The following is a 25,948-nucleotide window of genomic DNA, read 5'->3' on the forward strand; positions in this document are numbered from 1 at the left end:
TGATCTGTGTAACATGGCTTCCCCTTCCCTCCCTTTATCTCCCCCTCTCCTTCCTATGGCCCCCCACCTGCCACCCACAGGAGCAGAGTACCAGAGTACCTGGGGGTGGGCTGGTCCCCGGGTGGAGGGGGTGGGGGTCCCTTAAATCCCCTGGGTTACCGCCCTGATAGCAACACCTGCCCGCCACAGCGGCTGAGTTGGTAACACTGGCGTAATGACGTTCAATTGGAGTCTCTTTTCATGTCCTTATCATCATTAATTGGTTTCTAGGGGTCATTAGAAAAGTTTTGATGGCGTCGATGCGTTTCCTTAGATGGTAAAGAGAATGTTGGGACTTTTTGAAACAAGCTAAGTGCAGTGATATCATCAATGAGTTAAAATATTTGGAAAGTGTGAGGTGGCTTCGTGAAATTTGTGGCAATGAAGCTCCAGTGTTATAGAAATATAATGTAGGACTTTGAAACATTTTGTGCCAAAGATATGACTAATTTAATCAGTTAAACTGTTAGATCTGGTGTGGGGGGGCTGGATTAGACAGTTTGTTTATCAGTTAAAGTCGACTGTTGGAGCGTTCCCGCCTCCCACGCGTTGTGTCCCGACGCTTGCCCGAGATGGCTGACTCTGGCCACAGCCCGACTCAGGAGGTGGGCGGGGAAGACTCTCTAGACCGTCTGGACCTCCTCCACCAGAACAGGAATGGCCGCGCTGTATCTCCCTGTGATGACCTGCCTCCCAGGTCCCCCAGCCCACGCTACAGGCGGTACTCAGACTCCACGCCTACGCGGAGCCCGTCGCCCATGCCGCCGGGCGAGGGCTTCGAGGATTTCGATACAAAGGGCTCGAGGAAGACCAAGTCGGTGTCCTTCCACTCACACACCAACTGGAAGAGCGACAGGAAGATACAAAGCGGTGAGTATCAACTCTAAATGTTTGTTTAGAATTAAGATAAGACCTTAATTCATGCCATTAAGTGGATTTTGGTCGTCCCTAACTCGAGGACAGACGCCGGGTCAGATCGAATGATTTAAAGATGATGTTCCAGTAGTGAGAGGGGCCATTTTTCTCCCATGCTTGCTGCTTACTGAACCATACGGGCTGTATACTGTGACGCAGACGGTACCTTGACGAATAAAGTGCATTATGATAAGGTTTATCATGATGCACTATATTCGTGTCTAGTGTAACCTGATGACCACGGTGCCCACTATCGCTGCTGCTTGTCACTGGAGAGGGTGCGGTACAGGGACCGTCTGATGTCAACTGTAACTTCGAGGATACAGTACACTGCTACTCTAGTGCCGACCGTAACTTAAACACACACACACACACACACACACACACACATACGTATGTATCACGTGACTTCCAATATGATGAACTATTCACTGGCTCACAGACTCATATTCATCTGGGGATGGGTATACCTTCCTTTTACAGTGCCGCAGTAACAATGAGTAATTTCTGGCGATATCACCTCGACCATTTTTGCCTGGGCGAAGCCTTCAAACCATTTGGTTATTGTCATGGAATGTTGTGACGCCTTAGTGTTCAACACTGAAGAATGCAAGATGGTGAGGTGTTGGGCTGTATAGTGAGCGATGGGAGGCATCAGTGTGGTGTTGGGAGGTTCCCAGTGAACACAACCTGCCTCACACACACACACACACCATGGAAGGGAGTGAGGTGGGTAGTCCAATGGGTCTCTGGAGGGAAATTGAATTACGTAAGACGGCTTGGGGTGTGGATGTGGGGGTGAGTGTCTCCCGTCCAGGGATGGTAGCCACTGTGGTCCTGTCTGTGCCACAGAGAACTCACAGGATGTAGTACAAATGATGACTAGGATTCCGGGGCAAAAAATGAGACAGGAGCAACACCCCTGAGTTGGCGGGGACATTTAAGTGAGAGTGATGGAGGGAAAGGTTGGTGAGAAGAGGTGGACATGCCAACCAAGAGGGAGACCCTGGGAAAGGACGGGGGGAACCCTGGGGAAACCGAACACACACTGGGCCCGAGACAGACTGGTGTGTGGTGCGTTAAACTGGATGTAGAGAGACGGGGAGCCTGGCGCCACACTCACAGGCTGGACGCCTACCACAAGAGGCAGAGTTGAGCGGTGGCTAGCCGGGGCTCACCCACCCACCACCACCCTACTGGAAGTGAATCTGGAATACATAGAACTGGCCTGGAACAACAGATTACTAATCACCTGAAGGGAAGGAAATTCATCCTGTAGGGCGTCTCAGCGACCAACCATTTGTGCAAGTAAAGTCTCTAGCTATACAGTTGCCCTGTTGTCGGTGCTCACAAAGCCACGTCCGTGGGTTGGTTTGCCTGGCCTCCCTGCCAGGGCCCGGCCACACCGGGGGATCCACACATTATAAAAGGATTATCAATGTCAGTAGCAAGGGAGGCCCGCGCGGGGCCTCGCCGTCTGCCTCGTACAGCTCCTACCTCTTGTCCGTACGAGAGAGAGAGAGAGAGAGAGAGAGAGAGAGAGAGAGAGAGAGAGAGAGAGAGAGAGAGAGAGAGAGAGAGGAGTACATATGGTGACATTCTGCCAGCAAGCAGGGCAAGCGGGTAGCGCTCACCACACACGTCATGCTCGATGAATAATACTGATTTTCCCCACCTCCGCGTCAATATCATTCTCAGTTCATCTCGAACTTATCTTTGACCATCCTCAAATTTTTGTTTTTGATTTTAAGCCACTATATATATATATATATATATATATATATATATATATATATATATATATATATATATATATATATATATATATATATTTTTTTATACTTTGTCGCTGTCTCCCGCGTTTGCGAGGTAGCGCAAGGAAACAGACGAAAGAAATGGCCCCCCCCCCCCCCAGACACATGTATATACATACGTCCACACACGCAAATATACATACCTACACAGCTTTCCATGGTTTACCCCAGACGCTTCACATGCCTTGATTCAATCCACTTACAGCACGTCAACCCCGGTATACCACATCGCTCCAATCCACTCTATTCCTTGCCCTCCTTTCACCCTCCTGCATGTTCAGGCCCCGATCACACAAAATCTTTTTCACTCCATCTTTCCACCTCCAATTTGGTCTCCCTCTTCTCCTCGTTCCCTCCACCTCCGACACATATATATATATATATATATAGAGTACAGATTTTTGTCATTTATATTCGCTGCTGTTATAAGGTTGTAGGTAACTTATTACATTTGATGGATTGTTCATCTTGGTTATCCTAAACTATGCACACAAAACATTAGATGTCATAGCGGCGTTTGTCTGAGTCGCCCGACGTGACACCAGGAATTACGACGCCCTGGAGTGGCTGTTCCCGAGGAGGAAAATGCGAAGCAAAAAAAAATGTATAGACACGCCTCTACCAGGAGCTCTTCTGGCTGTGCCGTACGCTGCTCTAGAGCCGCCATCCCTCGGCACAGACTGCAGCAGCTGATGAAGTTCATTGAGGCTTAAAAAGGTTTCCAGGTTCACCCTAATCGACGTGGCGGTGTTTAAAAGTTCGCGGATGCTTTTCCGAAGGGAGTTTCAAGGGGTATTGGATCCTCCGAGGAGGTTCCGCCAATAAGTGTAACAAAGGAGTGATCAACTATACTCTTATCTTCTATTTTTGTGTCTCCCCAGTTTTCCTTGCACGCTCAAGATATTCTTCTCGAATATAAGGAAGACTTTTGAGTTTTGGAGATAATTTGAGATGACGCCAGCATGTGAATTATCTTCCCTTTGCTTTATTCTCATTTTACAGACACCTCTCTGTGGTTATCTGCAGTTTTGAGAGGTTGGTCAGATGAGGACGACGGTACGACCCTTGAGCCCGACTGTGCGACCCTTGTGGACGACTATGCGACCCTTGAGGACGACTGTGCGACCCTTGAGCACACGACTGTGCGACCCTTGAGACCGACTGTGTGACTCTTGAGGACGACGGTACGACCCTTGAGACCGACTGTGTGACTCTTGAGGACGACGGTACGACCCTTGAGCCCGACGGTACGACCCTTGGGTATGGCGGAGAGGGATTTGACATTACCCTTAAGCGTTCGGTCAATGGCCAAACTATCATAAACCAAAGGTCGTACCGTCCTGTTTAAGGAACTCCTACTCGTACTCAAGGGTCGTACCCTCGTGCTCAAGTATGGGTCGTCTCTTAGTGCCAGAGGGATTCGATTAACAGGCACTTATCCCTAACGAACAAAACAAACCAAAGAAGACCTCAGCTCTGTATAACCCACACTTGCAGTGTACCTACACACACCGTCTCCCAGACGCCGCTCAATCGAGCTACTTCGAAATCTGATAAAAGATTCGCATGGAATTCGTGCGTTCTATATTCAGTGTACTTTTCAAGTTAACTTGACGTCACTCGTACGTGCAATGATGTTTGCTTAGAAAAGTTAAACGTTTCGCTTTGGATGTCTAGATTATGTGGGGGGTAAGGAAGCATCAGGGAGAGGCTTGGCTGGACCCCACTTGGTCAAACTCACATTATGATGTGTTCACTTGTCCCCCTCCCCTGGTGCTCCAGTGCTCCAGGTTACCTGTTACTTTCTTCGTCGGGTTACTTGACACTTCCCTATCCCAGGTTACTTGACTTGCCACCTCCTTGTTCCAAATTACTTTACCTGTCACTTCCATGTTCCAGGATACTTCAATTGTCACTTCTTAGTTCCAGGTTACTCGTCAGTTCCGTGTCCTGCAGCTGTAGCCGCCTCTGGACATAATCTCCTCATATTAGAGACTTAGAAAGCTTACGTCAGTCCTTCCCCTGGGAAAAAAAATTGTAACTTTCTTCTAAAAACAGTACGAACGAGACTAGGGTAGGAAACCAGACCTGATTCTGGCAGGAAATAAAACTTGTGCAGGCTAACGACTCCCTCGCAACCGACTTAACATTTTGAGCACCGCCGTACGATCCCTGAGCAAGACGGTACGACCCTTGAGCACGACGGTACGTGCCTTTCGGACGAGCTAACGAACACTTGAGAACGATGGTACGAACTTCGTGCAAGATTCCACGAACGTTATGGACAACGAGACGATAGACCTGGATGTCCGGATACGCTTAAGAGACTTCAGTAAACCGGATAACCTCAACGGGTTCTGGAGGTTTCGTGGTACATCCGAACATTAAATCATGTTATGGAGTACGTCTTCTGTTTGATTTTTAAGAACAACTATCGTGGTTCCGAACCGGCTTCACTCTTCGGTTATGGCTTACGGTTACCGACAGCGTTACTGTCCTTCATGCACGTCACTGTGGCCATCGGATTAACCGAAGTCAAGGAGGGTAAATCATGCACAGAGGAGCTCCTGCTGTCACAGATAGATGTGCATCGCATCTGTGAAGGGACACCGGTCTGTGCTGCGTCTGTGAACCACAGTCATTATGATCAACACTGCTCAGCGAGAGAGAGAGAGAGAGAGAGAGAGAGAGAGAGAGAGAGAGAGAGAGAGAGAGAGAGAGAGAGAGAGAGAGAGAGAGAGAGAATGAATCGCGGAACGCCCTTGAATCCCGAAGCGAAGCAGTGAGACACGCCCCCCCCCCACACGTCAACACCACCAGTGGGTTAGTTGTTCTCTCTCTCTCTCTCTCTCTCTCTCTCTCTCTCTCTCTCTCTCTGTTCGTGTGTCAACAACGTTTAAAGAAAGTACACAAGCTGCGGGGGGATGGGGAATGATGATGATGATGATAATGATGAAGGTCGGGTTGCTCGCCCTAAGAGGCTTTGATCATGAGCCATTCGTACGTAGACTTAACGGGTTTATGGCGTTGCCTGTCTCGACCATGCTTCCTGAGGGCTTCAGTGGATCCGAAGCATCGAGCCCCTGACTTACTTCTGGGTCAGCGCGTCAATATCCAGGCAAAATCAGGTCAACGAGAGAGAGGTCACCTCTCTCTCTCTCTCTCTCTCTCTCTCTCTCTCTCTCTCTCTCTCTCTCTCTCTCTCTCTCTCTCTCTCACGCACATATGCTCAATGGTGAAACTGTAGATCACAGAAGTTGAAAAAAAATATGTAGGACAGGAAAACTCACGAATTCCCTCCCCCGTATTGTACAAATGGTTAATTACAAGCGGGTAATTACATGCCTGCACGCCACCGAACCTGCTCACTAAAGTGAATTACCTTCCATCATTGCAATGTGTGGTTTCCCTCTGTTATACCACGAACTCACGAAGGGGAGGGAACTGAAATAGAAATTGATAATGAAAGCAAAACGACTGTTTACGTTAAAACAGAATCAGTGAAATATCAGAGGCTAAACTGACATGTAATGAACCATCTAAAATTTATGAAGTGACATTAGATAAATGAAAAATAACCAACCAGGTTAAAACAGAATTACGTAACTAACATAGCTAAGTGGCCAGTTTAAAAGTGAATCTGATAAATGAAATACGAGTGTGACCAGGTGGAAACTGAAATAGATAACTGAAACATATGCTGACTGACTAATATGAAATAGAATTTGATAAATGATATATAACTGAACACGTTAAAATAGAATTAAGTAACTGTAATATAACTTACTGACCGGTTATCAATAAGATTGAATAACTGCCATATGACTGACCACCTTGAAACAGAATTAGGTAACTGCAATATAACTAACACCCGGGTTGGGTGTGGGCCGAAACTTTCGCGCCCAGGACTCGAACCCGGGCGGGCCCGTGCGCGAATCACGCACTACCTCGCCAGATGCACAAAGGGGTCATGCACTTCTCTCATGATCCCTGGGGCGTGGCGTCTTGCCTCTCCATTGTGGCCACATCTCCTCCCCTGCAAAGCCTAGTCTTGGCTGACTACAGGGTGGGCAGTCAGCTATCACAGCCTCTCTCGATTATCATCCATATGCATGGGGTCCGACCCAACCTGCTATGTCGGGCTTTTACAGTTAGTGCAGAAAGGGAAATGTAAATGACCCATTTCCCAGGCGTTTACACTTAGTGCAAGAGGATGTAAATGACTTGTGTAACTCTGTTGCTTTCATACAGACATGGTTTGCCTAATATACTCCATATTGCTCTTCATATATATATATATATATATATATATATATATATATATATATATATATATATATATATATATATATATATATATATATATATATATATTTTTTTTTTTTTTTTTTTTTTTTTTTATACTTTGTCGCTGTCTCCCGCGTTTGCGAGGTAGCGGAAGGAAACAGACGAAAGAATTGGCCCAACCCCCCCCATACACATGTACATACACACGTCCACACACACAAATATACATACCTACACAGCTTTCCATGGTTTCCCCGGACGCTTCACATGCCTTGATTCAATCCACTGACAGCACGTCAACCCCTGTATACCACATCGCTCCAATTCACTCTATTCCTTGCCCTCCTTTCACCCTCCTGCATGTTCAGGCCCCGATCACGCAAAATCTTTTTCACTCCATCTTTCCACCTCCAATTTGGTCTCCCTCTTCTCCTCGTTCCCTCCACCTCCGACACATATATCCTCTTGGTCAATCTTTCCTCACTCATTCTCTCCATGTGCCCAAACCACTTTAAAACACCCTCTTCTGCTCTCTCAACCACGCTCTTTTTATTTCCACACATCTCTCTTACCCTTACGTTACTTACTCGATCAAACCACCTCACACCACACATTGTCCTCAAACATCTCATTTCCAGCACATCCATCCTCCTGCGCACAACTCTATCCATAGCCCACGCCTCGCAACCATACAACATTGTTGGAACTACTATTCCTTCAAACATACCCATTTTTGCTTTCCGGGATAATGTTCTCGACTTCCACACATTTTTCAAGGCTCCCAAAATTTTCGCCCCCTCCCCCACCCTATGATATATATATATATTCCTATGAGTTCACGGGAAATGAAACACGATAGGTTTCCAAGTGCACTTTCGTGTAACAATCATATCATCAGGGGAGATACAAGAAAGAAATATACACATCTATCGTGCTCGAAAGTCGTACCGACGTGCCCAAGGAGCCGTGAGCCGCACTGATTACAACCAACTGTAACCAAATCATCATTATTTGCATCAACTGTTTACAGTTTGTCGAGCGGCTGCAGGGGGGGAGCGGATGGGGAAGGGTGAGGGGGTTGTGAGGGGGTAAATAATGTTATAGGACCAACCTGATCTACCCTTCACAACCACCACCTTTCACCGAAAGATCACACCATCACAACCATGATGGGTGGAACATGCTATCATTCTCGCCTCTTGTACACCCCCCTGGCCCCTCAAGACACCTTAACATTTCCACTTGGACCATCCCAGCTCGAAGATTTCCTCCACACATTGTTTAAGATGCAGTTTAAGGTATATTCCCCCCCCCCCCCCCATCTCTCTCTCTCTCTCTCTCTCTCTCTCTCTCTCTCTCTCTCTCTCTCTCTCTCTCTCTCTCTCTCTCTCTCTCTCTCTCTCTCATTTTTTTCCGTGCGCTCATCCACCCGCATCTCACACTTCGACGTCCCTTTCTCAAACACAATCATCTTTCTCCTATTATCCCATCAGAGGCAAATGGGATCATGCGTTACTCTCTCTCACTCTCTCTCTCTCGGTCTGTCAGTGTGTGTGTATGTGTGTGTGTGTGTGTGTGTGTGTGTGTGTGTGTGTGTGTTTTACGTAATCCCCCCACCCAAGATTCTGCCCAACAATTTCCAAAGCGTGGCACCGGTGGAGCCGTTTGGCTCGACGCAGACCAGATGGCTTCACCTTATGAACATTTGCCGCGGTGCCACTTTCCCGGGACGAGCGTTTCATCCGGGTGCTCTCATATTGCCTACAAATCCTTTGTGCTCCTCGCTGACTGCCTGTGCAGGGTGAGGCCGGCGCTCTGCCACACTCCCACATTCCAAGCCTTTCCATTCACGTTCACTCTCCATTCTTATGCTTTTCAGCCAACAATTATAGGCCCACTTTATATATATATATATATATATATATATATATATATATATATATATATATATATATATATATATATATATATATTCACCACAGCGGGAAATCAAATATCTTCCCAAGCTTTTGTCAATATCTCAAGACTGCCTCAGGATTTTGAAAAACAGACCAAATCTTGGGAGGATTTTCTCTTACATTTCTGTAAGTTTAAATGCTTTGTCATTTATACTCCACGGTACCATATATATATATATATATATATATATATATATATATATATATATATATATATATATATATATATATATATATATATATATATATATATATATATATATATATATATATATATATATATTCTAATTTGCACTTGTCTTATTCCCTAAGGTAAACTTCCTCATCGCTTCTCTTTCGCAACTTCACAACTGATATTACGCTCAAATACATGAACTACATGTGACTACAGTCCTAATTTGCATATCCATTTAGCACTGGCAGTCATTTCTATTCAAGCTTTCGGCCATGAAACTCTGACTGGCGCGTCAGGATATGAAATGAGAGGGGGGGGGGGGGGGTGCGACAGAAGACCAACTTGTCCTACTCCAACGTTAACCTTGTACCATCGCTTTTAACACTGGGTCTAATCCTTTTAACACAGGTTCTAATCCTTTTAAAGAAGGGAGTAACGGCCTTCAGTAGCACTCCTCCCACGCCAAACATTAAGTACCACGTTCCTCCTCCTCCGGTAACTGTGTCATATGTCCTATCCGCACACCATTTACTGGAGCATCGAGTCCTCATTTCTTGTTCCAATTCTTTTTTTTTTTCTTCTTCTTTTTCCCGCCGACATTCTCAGAGTGAGGAGAGTGAGTTATACAGCGAAGCCCTCCTCCTCCTCCTCCTCCTTGCTCCTCTCTACGACCTCATTTGAGACTATCTCAGTCCTCTTGATTATACCCTTTCAAATGTCATTCTTTTCATCTTATCTTCTGTACACTGCGTTCATCCAATTCTCTCTCTCTCGTGTCATCTTTATGCTCATGCTTTCTCGCATTATATGCTCGATAACAACCTGACATACTCCGACATATCTCTGTGACGTGACTCCCTCCGTCACCAGTGAGCTCTTCCCAGGACTGATAGTAAGACTGACTCACTTCATCGCTTGATCGTCTCTGACTTCGCTGGAATAGTATCATAACCCATGATCCCACACACACCAAACTCACTGATGATCTCCCTAGACTCGCGTCACCTATAAACTACACGTTGGTTGCTCCTAACTTTCTTATTACCCACAACGAAACATACACATACACACAAGATGTTTTTTTATATTTATCTTTTTCATATGGTCACATCTGCCTCGCCCAGCATTTATTCTTAACCTCTGTGTCTAATCAGATCCCAGCACATCCAAACCAATACTCTAACCATATGACAATATTGTAAACACCTAAGCCATTCCATACTACTGAAAGAAATATCATACATTCCCTTTTCTGTTAAAACACTCGAAAATCCCTTCTTTCTTTTTTCTACGTCAGGCACCTCGACCTCTGCGGATGTGGCAAAACGAGGCGCCATTCCCCTGTATCCACTATTCACACAATTTTCCACTCGCGCTACCATCACCCTTATTATCACCATAATTGCCACATGTGTCTCTACACTGGCGGCATTTACGATGATCCGTCGCCTGTGTCCCAGGAAGAAAAAGGTGGGTCGGTGGCGTAATGAAAGTATGGGGGGGGGGATGTGTTTACATCGTTCGTTCGTCTCCTTCGTCCTCGACTTGGTATTCCTTAAGCACTCTGAGGATATATATATATATATATATATATATATATATATATATATATATATATATATATATATATATATATATATATATATATATATATAGAAGGATGTCATTGGGATAGAGTGCCAGGGGAGTTCTGGAAACAATGACAGTTTGTGGAACAGTTCGTCTACCATGGGGGAGACCAGAAGGAAGCTGCCGGACGGTTTTCCATTTGCAGTTCCGAGAACTCCAGATGAAAGAAATGTCCATGAAGAGACATCTCCTCTACAGTGATTACTCTCGGGGCGTCTGGGGTACTCGCCTGAGGAAAATGTCTTTCAAATGCGGTGGCTTCAGCTGTTTTCAAGAGTACAATTATTCTTTTCTTACTTTTTTATTCTTCGGCGGAATCCTGAGGCTTTGAGGTAGCCTGTGTTTGGCCAAAAATTCGTAGATGACATGCGACTAACGACAGTGACGAAAGACACAGTATCCATGTGAAGTTTCCGTCTCTCTCTCTCTCTCTCTCTCTCTCTCTCTCTCTCCCCACAGCGCCAGGTACCCCTGGAAGAGGAGTTAGGAAGGTTATATGGAGGGGGCAACACTTAGCGTCGGGCTAACTTGGTTTGAAGGCCGCACGGAGATTGGTGTTCCGGCTCTCTCCCCCCCCCCCCCCCTCCCAGTGCCACACTGTCACTCACCAAGTGCCCCACATACTCTTACTCACTAAGTGCTCCTTCCCTTCTCCCCCCGCCACTCTCACTCACCCCACACAAAGTGTTCCTCCAGCCACACACTCACACATCGTCTCGAACAAGCGTATCACCAGAGTGTCGCCAACATCACTTTTGTCAAAGTCTCTTTTTATAACAAAAGTCCATTTCTTACGAGACGAAACCAACTGCTGTTGACCTACAACCAAACCACCAACAAAACTGGATAACGAGCCACTCGAATTTGAAACAGTGGTTGAAAGTTGATAGTTGAGGTGAAGGGATGACAGGAGAAGGTTGCTTAAGTTCAAAAACTTGTGAGGCTTTTGAGGCAGCGAGACGCTTAAGTCTCGTATTGTAGGGAATCTGAAATTTTATTACTATGGAACTTTATCCAGTGCCGGGAGCAGCCTGGACTTGTAGGATGATTCCTTAAATCAAACCTTTCCATGCTGGTGAGGGGCAAGCAGAACTGCTGGTCTACTGCTGACCTTGGCTGCGATGAATTCTGCTGACCCTGGCACTGGTGGTATAATGTTGACCTTGGCAGTGATGGATACAGCTGACCTTGGCACTGTTGGCATACTGCTGACCTTGGCAGTGATGAATACTGCAGATCTTGGCAATGATGTACAGTGCTGTTCTCAGCACTGATGAATACTGCTGACCTCGGCACTGGTGTATACTACTGACTTTGGCACTGGTGTATACTATTGACGATGGTAGTAGTGTATTCTGCTGACTTTGGCGCTGGTGTATACTGCTGACCTTGGCAGTGGTGTTCAATGCTTGCTACCCTTGGCACCAATGGCATATTGCTGACCTTGGCACTGGTGGTATACAGCTGACCTTGGCAATCTGGTATACCGCTGACACTGGCATAACGGTATATAAGGCTGACCTTGGCACCGGTGCAAGGTGCTGCACCTTGACACTGGCGGTATAAACTGCTGACCTTGGCACCGGTGCAAGGTGCTGCACCTTGACACTGGCGGTATAAACTGCTGCTGACACTGGCATAATGGCGTACGACGCTGACCTTGGCAATGAGAATCGCGAGAGCACTGCTGCCAACACGGAGGCACTCTGCGTCCTCTTCTGCACCACAGAACACAGGGAGGGCAAAGAGTCCACAAATAATTCGCCAGTTGGTGGGGGACAGATCTATAGAACATATCGAAGGCTTCACCCGTAACGCACTCGCTGCCTCCTTTAGACGAGCGCATGATTTACTTGTTTACGGGGGAAAGGAAACGTAGAATAAACATTTAGGCGTCGCATCTGAGATATCCAAACAACACTGGAGGAAAACGAATACTGGCATGGTCTTCACTAGGCTCTATGGCAACAGACATCACGCACAGAAGTCGTACCATCGTTCTCAACGGTCGTACCACTAATAGTACCCTAGGGTCGTACCGTCGTACCCAGTCGTTGTACCGTAATGCCAAGACGTTACTTCTGGCAGCAGGAGAGGATAAACACCCCTGGACACAGAGAACGACCCGACCGTACGTACAGTCAGGTGCGGAGGGAGACAGCAGAAGAATGCCCCAAACTGACACCATTACAGCTGGAAGCTGCCATCACACAAGCTGGCGCCCCAACCACCACCACCCAGCTGCACCAACACAGTGAGCAAATAACATACACACTGAAGGCACACTGCAGCCCTAGCCGACCCACGCAGAGCCTTTAAGATAAATGAGAGCCAGGAAAGCTAAACAAGAGAAGGCCTTCGCAGTGAACCACGGGAAGTCTGGTCCGGGCACCTACCTGGCGAATCTATGGACAAGGACGATGTAGGGAGGTAACCTGGACACAGAGAAGGACATTTGCTTTTTGATATGGCACTGAGTGGTAGATACTGAATATCTCAAAGGAAAACATGGCTCTTTAGATTATCCTCTGGTTTATGGCTTCACTTGTTAGGGTGCTGATGGATGTCGACGTCACGGAAGGGAACAGTTAGGAATTACGGTTAAATTCTTAAGCTCATGAACCACTCCGAAATAATGTGGCATGGTCATCAGTCTATATGAATTATAGAAAATGGGGATCATTACAGGCCAGCAGTTGGGTGTGGCACGGGAGCAGTAGGTGGGAGTGACACATGACCAGCAGGTGGGTGTGGCACACAGCCAGCAGGTGGGAGTGGCACGAGGCCAGTAGGTGGGTGTGGCACGAGGACAGCAGGTGGGTGTGGCACACAGCCAGTAGGTGGGAGTGACACATGACCAGCAGGTGGGTGTGGCACACAGCCAGCAGGTGAGAGTGGCACGAGGCCAGTAGGTGGGAGTGGCACGAGGCCAGTAGGTGGGAGTGGCACGAGGCCAGTAGGTGGGTGTGGCACGAGGCCAGTAGGTGGGTGTGGCACGAGGCCAGCAGGTGGGTGTGGCACGAGGCCAGCAGGTGGGTGTGGCACGAGGCCAGCAGGTGGGTGTGGCACGAGGCCAGCAGGTGGTTGTGGCACAAGAAAATAATGCATAAACTGTAGGGAGTCTAGATTCAGGGCATGGCAACGAAACTACACCAAGCTGCCACCTCCACTCCAGCGACCTGATGAAGAACCACTGCAAACGCTCGCCTCTCAATCTCCTCCCATCACGTCCGGCGCTGGCCGAACTCCAGGAGTTCAACCCCCACGCAACATCGTAACTCCTGGCACGTCATGGAAAAGGGTAGGCTCCCTCCAGACACAGCAACCAATCGTCGTACCCAGTGAACAGATGGTTGACAACACTGGTCTAGAAAACACTGAAGTGATTATGGAAATTCAAAGAGATACGAGAGAAAACCAAAAGCAGAACGAAGAAATATTTAAAACTATGGATGTTCACCACAAATCTATTGGAGTAACAGCTTGGCAAGAAAATGTAAATGTTAAGTGATGAGGTTGATCTTCACTAACAGGTAACAAGAACACCTGTACATAGTCGTAAGAAGAAAGCATGCATGAATCTATCGATGTGCTATGTTAGAAACTCAGGTAGCAGGGTGAAATGGTTGATGTACACTAACAGTTCACAGGAAAACCAGAAAATGGGTGACAATAGGAAGGTTTAACGTGTTCAAATATAGTGATATACTCTTTTTGCGAAATGACACGAGCTGGGTGAGAAAGTTACTGAGCAGCGAAAAGCATGTAAAGCTTTTTAGAAAGACTAAAAAAAGATAAACAAAGATGTATCACCGTCAGGGGATCCATTAAATTGTGGTGCTTCACACACTGATGATGATAGGAGGATGGATGAAGATGGATGAGCAAGGGGGTGCACAGTAATTTTGCCGGGGTTATCGGCACGAATCAATCAAATCAGGGCCAGTAGGAGCGTGTGGCCCGGGGTCAGCAGGTGGTTGGGTTAACAGCTGTCTGGTCGTAGGAAAACGGGCCCCCTGGTAACCTACCTAGTCCTAGAAAACTGGGCTCCAGGCAGCGTCACAACCAACTGACGCAGAGAAGACTCGCGCTCAAAGTGTGGGGTAAAAAGAAACATGATTATAAGAGGTATTGAAGATTCACCAGTTTTATGTAACATGTGCGATGGAAACTGAAGGAAAAACATGTACGAAGTAAGTGTAGAGGGAAGAGACAGCGTGGGGCTCTACCATCGTCTTCACGTCTTCCTGGTCTTATCAGTGTTATCTCTAGTTCCCAGTGTTATCATTGAGGCTAAAGTGCCATATTTAGGTCACAGCGTTATCCCTGAGGTGACAAGTGTTATCTCTGAGGTCACGATGTTATTCTAGAGGACACAGAGTTCTCTCAGAGGTCACTGTGTCATCCCTGAGGCCATGAGTCATCCCTGAGGCTACAGTGATATCGCTGAGGTCACATAGTAAGGCGTAAAGAGGCGGGGTGTTAGGGTGACCATCAGGGAGCCTTAAACAGAATCGGCTGGAGATTTGTATTGTGCATAATACGATTGCAATAATGACTTGAATCGAACTGAGGGCAGGTCCTGGTGGCGCTCTGGTGGTGGTGCTGTGGAGACAGTGTGTAAACTGGACACCCCCATGGAAGAATTCAACTACGACAACCCCATTGGGATTTGCCATTTGGGCGTCCCATGAACGGTCCCATATGAGGTTTCCCTATCAGGTAACTCTTAAGATGAGGTCGTCCGTGAGGGCACATCGTATAGGACGCCTCATAAGAACACTCTATGATGGGGTTATATGAGGGCTCCTCATAAAAGCAGCGAATGAGGGCACTTCATAAGGATATCCCATAAGACCGCCCCATACAGGCAACTCGTAAGTGTGCCCTATAAGGGTATACCTTAAGGGCGCCCCATGCAGGTAATATATTACTCCCGCCCTTTTGATCGTGGGGGTCTGGCTGTGAATAATTAGATATGACCTAAATATAGCTGCGCCACCGTTGAACTCATCTATCAGAGAAATGTTAAGGTGAATCAAACATTTATTCATTTTCCGCTTGACTTTTGTCTGCCTCTTAAATGTCTTCTCTTCGTTCTTATCTGCCTTCTCAAATATTTCCCCAGACACTCGTCAGCCCTTTTTTTCCCCACCTCTGATATTTTTCCTCGACTCTTATCTGACCTCTCAAATATTTTCCCTTGATTCTTATCTGCCTTGTCGAGTGATGATGGTTGAGAAAACACAAGAGAGCGAGTAAAGTCAACTGGTCTGTGTTATTTTCCCTTTCGCCTACGAGGAATCCTACCGTTTCCTTACCTTTCATGTTCTTTATCACGCGTGTGAGGGACGCTACTCCCCTGAGGATGGGGACTGGATCCCGGTGAATCATCTTTGGCTCGCTTTTTCCCCTCGCTTAACACTCTGGGTCTCCCAGTCCACCGTCGCGCCTGTAGGGGGGCTGCACCAGGGACCCCCTTCTGTATGAACTTGTATAATAATCCTATACGAAAAAAGTGGGTGGGAGGTGATGTCAAGACCCCTGGTGGTGGGAAGCAACAGAACTTTTTTTCACTGTCATTTGCCACGATTGTGTACAGCAGACCTGGAGGGACTAGCCAGAGAAGCCTCAGCTCTAATGGACGGTTCTAGAAGTGACTTATTTCTAACGTAAAGCCAAGAGAGAGGGGTGAAGGCACGCCACCACCCCAGCCTCACCGCACTCACTCCGCCAAACACAGGCCTCCCAAGAGGGATGAATGGTGCTCGGGAGGACGATAAGAGGCTGGAAAAGCTAGGCCTTACTGGAGAGCCACAAGGGGCCTAGCAGAGTGGTGCCTAGAGAGACCTGCCGGAGCTTAGGAAGATATACAAGTCTCCCTCGAGCCCTGAGCGCTCTTGATCTTGGCCGTATTGCCGAGGAAACAGGAGCAGCACATACCACCAAGAAACAAAGCAATGTTCCCAACTCGTCGGCATGAGATGGAGGTCTCTCCCGGCTGGCGAAGACAAGAAGCAGTGGCGCCATATCTAAACTTGTTAAGATTTGATGACAGTCTCTCAAAACTGTCACTTTACAACAGACCAATCAAAAACCTAAAGGCAGTCTTCTGCTTCCTTTTCAATTTGGAGCTGCGGGTTACATCATCATGAGCGTTACTGTGAGAGATCTGGAAGCGTCGACAATAAAGAGGAATATAGTCGCCATCCTCACCTTCGTTGTCAGTACTAAGTCCTTAACTCGTGCGGCTGGTGTGCAGCCATCTCTGGTGAGTGCAAATACACTTTATGCCACCATGAAGCTCCGTCCTAAGTGTTCAGGGAACCCTGGCTCGTGTGATGACCCTTAAGTAAAGTGGCTCAATGCCCTCCAGGGTACTGGACCTGGGAAGACTCTCACACACCTAAAATTTTTATATATATATATAATATATATATATTATATATATATATAATATATATAATATATTTATAATTTTCCAAAGAAGGAACAGAGAAGGGGGCCAGGTAGAGGGTAATTCCCTTAAAGGCCCAGTCCTCTGTTCTTAATAACGCTACCTCGCTATCGGGGAGAATGGCGAATAGTATAAATATATATATAATTATATATATATATATATATATATATATATATATATATATATATATATATATATATATATATATATATATATATATGATTCGACGCACTGTGTATGACTCGACATGTACCGCACATAATTCGATGTATGTTCTATGTACTTCGACGTGTCCTGTACGTATGTCATTCGACGTATACTATATCGACCATCGTGCTTGTCAGTTTTTACGTCATGAGTACATGCGTGTATTCCTAAGCAACAGGACACAGTGGGAGACGTGTGTGTATATGATCATCAGCAGCCACATGTTGTCCTGGTGAGGGTAGGAGGTGGGAGGGAGGGAGCGTGGGCGTGAGGGTGTGGAGTATACTCCGTGCAGCGCCCTCTCTAGCAGGAGCAGCAGGTGTGGAGGGGACCACGCGGCTCGAGCAGTTATGCAAGCGTGTGTTGTGACTGAGGGAGCAACACTTCCCCTGCAACAACTCACACCGTCAAAGCCTCGGGAGTGAACACTGCCTGTGATTTAAAGCACGACCGTGCGACCCATGACCACCGATGGAAAAGACCCGTGGATAGGATGCCCCCCCCCAAAATCCCCGTGGGTCAGGTTCGAATGTCACGTCATCGCACGCAAGGATCGCGCTGTGGAGTTCACCTGAGCACGAAGACCCTGTTGTCACGTCCCACATCACGCCTGCCAACACCAGCATCTACGCAAATTGCGCTGGTGCTTAACGCCGTGAGACGATCATTCATTATAATATCATATTACGTACAGCCCATATACTGTCTGAGATACGAGTGAAGTGTGGTGAAGTGTCTTGTTTCTCGGCCGTGGAGAACACTTGACGGGTCTATATATAGCAGGCCACCTGTGGTGGAGCAGGTTGTCTACACCAGCTGGGGGTGTGGGGAACACGAGTACATGGCAGGATGTCTACACCAGCTGGGGGTGTGGGGAACACGAGTACATGGCAAGACGTCTACACCAGCTGAGGGTGTGGAGAGCAGACGTGTATATACCCCAGACTCTCTACACCTGGCGATGTTCCCGTCGTTCGCTTGATCACTGGGTGAACTCTGCACTATGCCTGCTACTCATGGGCGACGAACAGGTTGTGCTGGCCTGGTATGCAACCTTACGGGGCTCAGGTCCGACGCTATGTCATCATACCCCAGGGGTCGTGCCGTCGTGCTAAGAAAGGTCGTACCGTCGCGACCAGGAGGCGGAAGGTGCACTCGGACAAGAGCAGACACGGGGGAAGTACTGAGAATATATTTAGTTCTGGTTGATCCCTGTGGTCGATAGACCAGTCCGTGGCTACCAAGACGGCTGGCTCTTGCTTTACCGCCAGTACATAAGACGATCTCCACACACACACAAACACACACACACACACACACACACACACGCCCACACACACCTGCTCATATAGCCAGATAACCTCTTATATCCACCGGGATTGTTTATATACCTCAGCGAGCATTACACCCTTATCCCCGCGTCGTCCAGATGTAACTAGTACGCACTCATGCGTCTCCTGCCCACACATTTACTGGCCGACACTTCCTCTCACACACACACACCACACCTGACACTCCACACCTGTCCACACACACACACACACTCTCACTCGGACACACCCCCTTCTTTCCCCATGTCAACACTTTCGTTAACATTACTCCAAACCAAAAAATCCATTCAGTAAAACCCAGCTCATCAACACACTCAATTAGTGAGAACCACACACACTCAGTAACAACCCTCCCGCCACACACACACACACACACACACTCAATCAGTGACCTCGTACACACTTATGAACTCAACCCGCACGCGCCATCGTTAACACACTCGCTCAAAAAGACGGTAAGAATGAGACAATTTTAAGCCATCGACTGCTCGCATTAGCAAGTCTCCCGCTTCAGGGAGAGTCACACGGGAATGGAAGTGTGCCAGTGTTACGCTGATGCTCGGCAAAAAACGGCAATAAATCCTGGCTCGGAAATCACCACCCAATTAACTCGACGTTCCCGTAAGTGGTGGTGGCACCACTGATGTAAGATGAGACTCTAACTAATCTAAAGCGTCGCCACTTATTCAACAATTCTAAGCACGGTTTTCGACGGTGTCGCTCATATCTGTCAAATCTGTCTGACTTCACATTTCTGATATAGTCCCCCAATAATGTTAAAAGGGAAAACAGGTGATATCACTACTTAGATCTTTAAAAAGTATTGGGTGGGCTCTTATATATATATATATATATATATATATATATATATATATATATATATATATATATATATATATATATATATATATATATATATATTCATGTGTGTGTGTGTGTGTGTGTGTGTGTGTGTGTTCCTACAAATGTTACCGGTTGATAATCTTATTCTCTATTTCCATGTTCTATGTCATGTAATAAGTACTTTTTTCCCAGGTGAGGAAGGAGCGTAGGAGTCAGTACTGTACATACCCACCGTTCATCCTGGGACACACATTAATTACTTGGCTTCATTAATTCCGGGTCGCAGTCAGGACTACCAAACAATCTATTAAAGTTACCTTTGTACCATAAGTCGGCAAGCTTTGGTATGCTAATATGGCTGGTTAGCCTCATGACCGTCATGGGTGGCTGACCTCACCTTATTACTGCTGGCGCCCTCAACCCGCACCGCCATGGAGTGCCTGACCTGACCTGACCTGAGACCTCCAACCCCCGGTAAAATAGCTGGCGTCTGAGGCACGACCGGGTAGGTCAGTACAACATACAAGTCCTGCCGGTGTTGGCCGAGATCACAACTCGAGCTGAGGTTGTCATATAAGACGTCCTCAGTGACAATGACACCGTCGCCACTGGACACAATTTCACACACACACACACACACACACTGTATCTACAGACGGGGCCCTACAACATACCACTGGAGAATGAGGGTCTCTGAATCAACAACTTTTGGGTACTCATTCTCCAAATTGAGCTGTGTGCTGGTCTCACTGCCTTGGAATTTGACAGTAACTTAAATAAAAAAAAAAAGAAATCGTTTCACTGTAAGTGACTCTCTTTCCTCAATGACAACATTAAACCCCCATTAGCATGACTGTAGTATGCCTGGGTCTGAAGCACGACACCTGGTATAACCAAATATCCCATGGTGGAGTAAGAGGGTAATTTCTCTGGCTTCCCATACATACTGGGTTCCGAATATAGGACTGCTGAAGTAGCAAAGTCTTATGCCCAGAAGAATGTCATTGACTATAACTCGAGTCTACCTGCGGGTACTTGAACAAAAACATTGATTCAGAATGTAGATGACCAAAACCTTTTGGACTACGGTCGTAATACCATGCAAGAACATCTCATATATATACGTAGACACCTTGATGTTCTTCGTCATCCGACTTAGGTTGGTCTATAGAGATACTCATGGGAGTTTCCCCCACCTACTGATACTATTAGACAGACCAAATGTGAATGTCATCGGCAGAATTGTATCTGACTCACGCTGTATAAGATGTGAAATTCAGAGATGATTTGTGCCAAACTTTACAAGATGCGTATAATATTTCACCCGTAGCAATATTCTATCCCAGAGACTTGATAACTATCCTAATTTTACTTATCATAAATAGTTCACTCATTATATACATAATATGCACTTAACCCAGTTCATTTACTATGCAACTTGTTAGATAATTCATTCATTGTGGCTCAGTCTTTGTATACAACTATTCACATGTATAACTTGCAACGTCACTCAATCATTGCAGCCTAGTACCCCTGACCTCTTGCACACACTGAATCATCATCTGTGCCACATCCACAGAATAGATATGAGTGTACAATAAACATCACCGCCCTTGCGGCAAAAATCAATTCTGATCTGGTTGCCGTACCAAGAGAAACATTTCTCCGTTCATTGTATTTCGAGGGGATGGCCATTATGCAATGTCAGAATTCTGTTTTTCCCGATAGCTAAAGCTCTGTCTATTTACTTGCGGAGATGCGGCCCCGGGAGCCTTTGTTCCCAAGCCCCATGGCTCACGGCTCAAGTGACTCGTGAAGACATAATACAAATGTTGCCCTGGCACCCTGGGATCCCCGTCTGCCTGGAGCAGCTCGAGGACAACCAGACTACACACGTCCTCAGACTTCCTCCAAACATGCTTGTCTCTACAGTCCAACACTTTCAATCATCCTGGGGTATGGAGGTGCCTACTGGAGCAATGAGGAGGACCTCTGCCGGAGACTTCCAGTTTTCTTTACCCACAGCAGAACGTGAAACAGGTCTCCCCTAGCAGCAGATACACAGACTAAACCATCAAGGATGTAACATAAGGATGAGAGCGCTTAAAGATAAGGTGTGACGGGTAAAGGAGCGGAGAGTGTAAGGCAAGAAAAGGGGAATAAGAAAATACACAGTAACACTTGAGTAACTGGTCGTTGATACAGAAATGTGTGGAGGATTGTACGACAGACTTTCCTGCAGGACAACAGGGTCGACCAGAAGAGGGCAACAAAGATGGTACCAGAATTAAGACAGCATATATATATATATATATATATATATATATATATATATATATATATATATATATATATATATATATATATACCACATAATCTCAAGAGTATAAATTCTTATATACGCAGAGAAAATTCCCTGAGATACAAATTCTAATGATAAATTTCAGATCGTTAAAGGGCTAAGGTCGCTGGTGAACGAGGGGCTACGTTCTACAGGAGCTATATATAGGAGCTGAAGATGTAACTGTAGCCCTGCCGTGGGAGTAGCATGTCCCAGTTACATCCCAGAATAATGAGGATAAGAGACAGATGCTCCCTTGCTAGCAACTGACGACCTTAATCGAGTAGTTCAGTATATTAAATTGATTCCCATATACAAGATGCCGATCGATTCACTTGGTGTATTTCATCAACATTTTCTCTCGTTTTATATAATCATATATTTTCCCCTTCACATGCACGCAGTGTTTTTTAAGTAAAACAAACACAGAAATACACAATCATTTTCAGCGTGGACATGTCCAGTCCGTAGCCTACGCATTTACGGCAATGGTATGGGTGAGAACGAAGGTGCGCCAGCTTATAAAAGCGACAATGAACGAATTTATGTTTTGCTTCCTCTGGCAAAACTCAAATAAAACTGGAGTAAATCTCCACACTAGAGTATCAAGGGTACCTAAGGACGATCATATCATTTTCCTAGGTCATGGTCAATGTTCAGAGGAGACTAACTCTAATTTTTCATTTAACGTCCAACAGCAAAACTTGAGGTTCTAGGTCACAAAGTAGCTTTATGGATACGAGGTAACATCCAATCGGAGTTATTACTATGCGTGTATCAGGCTGGGGGACGAATTATTGTTACATGGATGCTGCACTCGATCCTTGAAGATATGAGGACTTGTGCACAGCACGATCTGAATCATTTAAGCCCGTGAAATGCACAAGTCACCATCCACTCAATGATTCAGCACATACAAACAGCCCAAGAGACGCATTACAGCTTTAAAATAGGCTGAATCCTTTACATATGCATCACATATTTTCGGCATAGGAGAAACTTGAAATATAAATCTTTAAGGTACTGTAAACACTACTAGGGTAACCAAATATGTTTTCTTACTGGATATAGAATTAGGTTATTAGCTTGTGGCTCTTGAGATGTTAATTTCGTGAGCTGATCTAGCAAGCGTGACGTTCCATTAATGGGCAGTCATTATATGGTATTAACGCTCGTCAAGTGAAGTGCCCAGGCGTCTGAAGAGCCGTGACCCACATCCTCACACTAACATACCCCAGTGCCATCATGCGTCCCAGCTGGTTACATCTTGCTTTTGAGATTTTGCGGCTTGGATGAGTTCAAGGGCTAACCTAGATGCTCAGCTTACACATACATGAGTCATTCATTACTGCTGTGTACGTTGTACTTCATGGTATATCTAGTGGTTTCTGACGTGGTTCAACCTCCTAGTGTACAAATTAAGAAGCTGAGGTTTAACGAACCCAGAAATTTCGCTGAGTAATCAGAAGCAATGATCTTGATTTTAAATTCCTTAATGTATCATATGACATGCAATGGGGATTTATTTGTTTATGAATCTTTGCAATGAATATTCATGCAATGAAACTGACCTGGATGATCATGAGCATCTATCAAAGAGTAATGTTCCCTTTGATGTAAATTAAAGAATCAGAAGAGAGCAGTATCTAGTGATGGTTTAGAAATATCCCCAGAATCTGCATGTTTTGCTTTCCTTGTCTGTGAATACATAGACAAGACAATAAACGGAGTTTGCACAAGCATCGTGATTAGCAAAATACGCGAGTGTACATACGTGTCCAGAATAATAAAGACTAACTTGTCAATACAAATCAAATCCAGCACTCAATGTCTATGAATATGTGTATCAAAAATACTGGTCACGGATAAAGAAAGAAAAATGGTAACACTGGTTAGCCATATTTCACCTAAAAGCGTTTTTGTAGCCTAGAATTGCACATCTTCAAGCATTTTCTACTTTGCGGTTATCATTTTGCATACCAAACTTATTCGAACAGCAAATCACAGTATGAGTGTGATACAAACCTTAAAAAGAAACGTCCTTACCCAAGTCAAAACAATAGTGTCTGAAATATTGTTACTAGCTCAACATGATAGGTCCTATAATCGCAGGACAACAGCTGCGTTCAATTGTAGTACCTAATCTTACAGCAAGACAAACAAACAAACAAACAAAAAACAATAAGTTTTAATTTGAATTATGTGGTCAAACAAATTACCTCTGTCTCTCCAATGACAATCACTGCCTGTAGTCAAAATACAAATAATATAATTTTAAGACGTACCTGAGAAGACGAGAAGCTGAGGTATATACATAGCTATATTGCCAGAGTAATAAAAAGCACGGAGTCTCCTTTCCACTCGTTCCAAATCTCACATTTAGTCTGAAAGGAAACGTATTTCTGTTAATGTACAGTGTACTGTCCATATTCATAGTTTTCTTGCACTTCTATTTTCATGTGAACACTCCTGGACTCTTACATTATAAAAGTGCGTGACGCCATTGTTTAATCTTGGTCAACGGAGGCAAGAGATGAACCCTAGTACAGGAAGGCGGGCTTTTACATAAAAAAAAAAGCTTATAGATCGAATGAGAACATAGAACATAATGAAAAAAAAATCTTACCTCATTTGGTATTATCTAGGTGAATGTTAGTGCCACAATTTTCGTGGTTTTTACCTGTAAAACCTGGCACTAGCCTTCCTGAAATGTCTGTTTACCAAGTTTGAATCCATCTGTCGGTATATTCTTGCGTATGTTTGCAGTACTTCGAAAAAGTGTTTGTATCTTATTTTCTATATAAAACCTTAATGTTGAGGTAGTAGATCACTTTTTTTTTCATTTGTTATTAACGCAAGATGCTGATAGGTTTTAGACTTTCACAATATATTTTTTTTTTGACAAATAATGACGACTTGAATCCATCGTGGAACAATGGGTGACAGCTTGATGGAAGCGAGAGGTAGGTCTTCTCTCAAACTTTCCGACATATTCTCGTAAAGTAAGGTAAGGAACTTCAAGTCTTTCATCACCTTATGCTATGTGTTAATTGCCTCGAGGTTCTTTCACATTGATTTCACCCAAGTTCCTTTCATTCGTTTGATATAATCCCAAATATTCCTCGTAATTTATGCCTTATCCTTTTGCTGGAGACGAGGTTGACGTCATGATGCCATCGATAATTTTCTTTTATGGACACGAAATCGTAAGATAATGATCATTACCGGGGGCAGAACCTAACATTTAAGATTTAGAAAGAAAATGTTTTTCGGGTTGTCATTTCATTCATATTATTTCTTGAAATGATATCATATTTACAGTATTTTAAACTCTCAGTCATCACGTCAGGTTATAGTTTGCAGTGCACACTCCTACCTAACCATCTCCAGCAGTTGTATTAATTTGGATTAATTTCAAGAACGTTACATAGTCGTTTGCAATACAATATGTGAAATGGACATCCTCAGTTCTAGCAGGATAACTTACTGTAGTTGAATAATTCATATTTACAATATGTGTGCTTGTTGAAACTTGTCATGTAGACAGTAGTATTGATAAATGGTGTGTAGAAAAGAATACATCTACAATTTCAACTTGCTGAAATACATGGTGATTATAAGGTAGAATTCAAATGAAATTTCGATCTTATTTCTGGGCTACGTTACTTTATTTTTGTTTTACCTTTATTTCTAATGACTCCATATTTTACATGTGGTTCAGAGCTCTGTCCACTTTAGGGCTAAATTGTTAACGAACTGTAATGTAACATAACGTAATGGTACATAATGCCAGTAATTATATTGTGTGAGTTTACTTGAATTTTACCTCTTTATAATGACCGTGGTAACACAACTGGTAGGCTCCATACTTCAGCAGTAACCTAATCTCTTGTTGTCGCTGCTTCTCATCTGGTGAAGGTTTTGTTTGATGTTTAAATGAAGATTCTTA

General features: G+C 45.1%; 1 protein-coding gene and 1 long non-coding RNA gene across 3 annotated transcripts in view; one reads left to right on the forward strand and one right to left on the reverse strand.

Moving 5' to 3' along the window:
• Positions 1 to 25,948, forward strand: part of LOC139762487 (inactive phospholipase C-like protein 1) — a 377,622-nt gene that overhangs the window by 7,804 nt on the left and 343,870 nt on the right. For both annotated transcript variants that reach the window (XM_071687427.1, XM_071687425.1), the window contains exon 2: positions 271 to 909. In XM_071687427.1, the coding sequence (XP_071543528.1) occupies positions 612 to 909 (298 nt within the window). In that variant the 5' untranslated portion in view covers positions 271 to 611. The remainder of the gene's footprint in view (positions 1 to 270; positions 910 to 25,948) is intronic.
• Positions 764 to 24,733, reverse strand: LOC139762488 (uncharacterized). Its single transcript, XR_011715727.1, has 3 exons — positions 24,626 to 24,733; positions 24,285 to 24,383; positions 764 to 880 (listed from the first exon to the last, which is right to left on the reverse strand). It is a non-coding gene; the product is annotated as an uncharacterized lncRNA (long non-coding RNA).

This window comes from Panulirus ornatus, chromosome 43 (assembly GCF_036320965.1).
Source record: "Panulirus ornatus isolate Po-2019 chromosome 43, ASM3632096v1, whole genome shotgun sequence".
In the NCBI taxonomy this organism is placed as follows: Eukaryota; Metazoa; Arthropoda; class Malacostraca; order Decapoda; family Palinuridae; genus Panulirus; species Panulirus ornatus.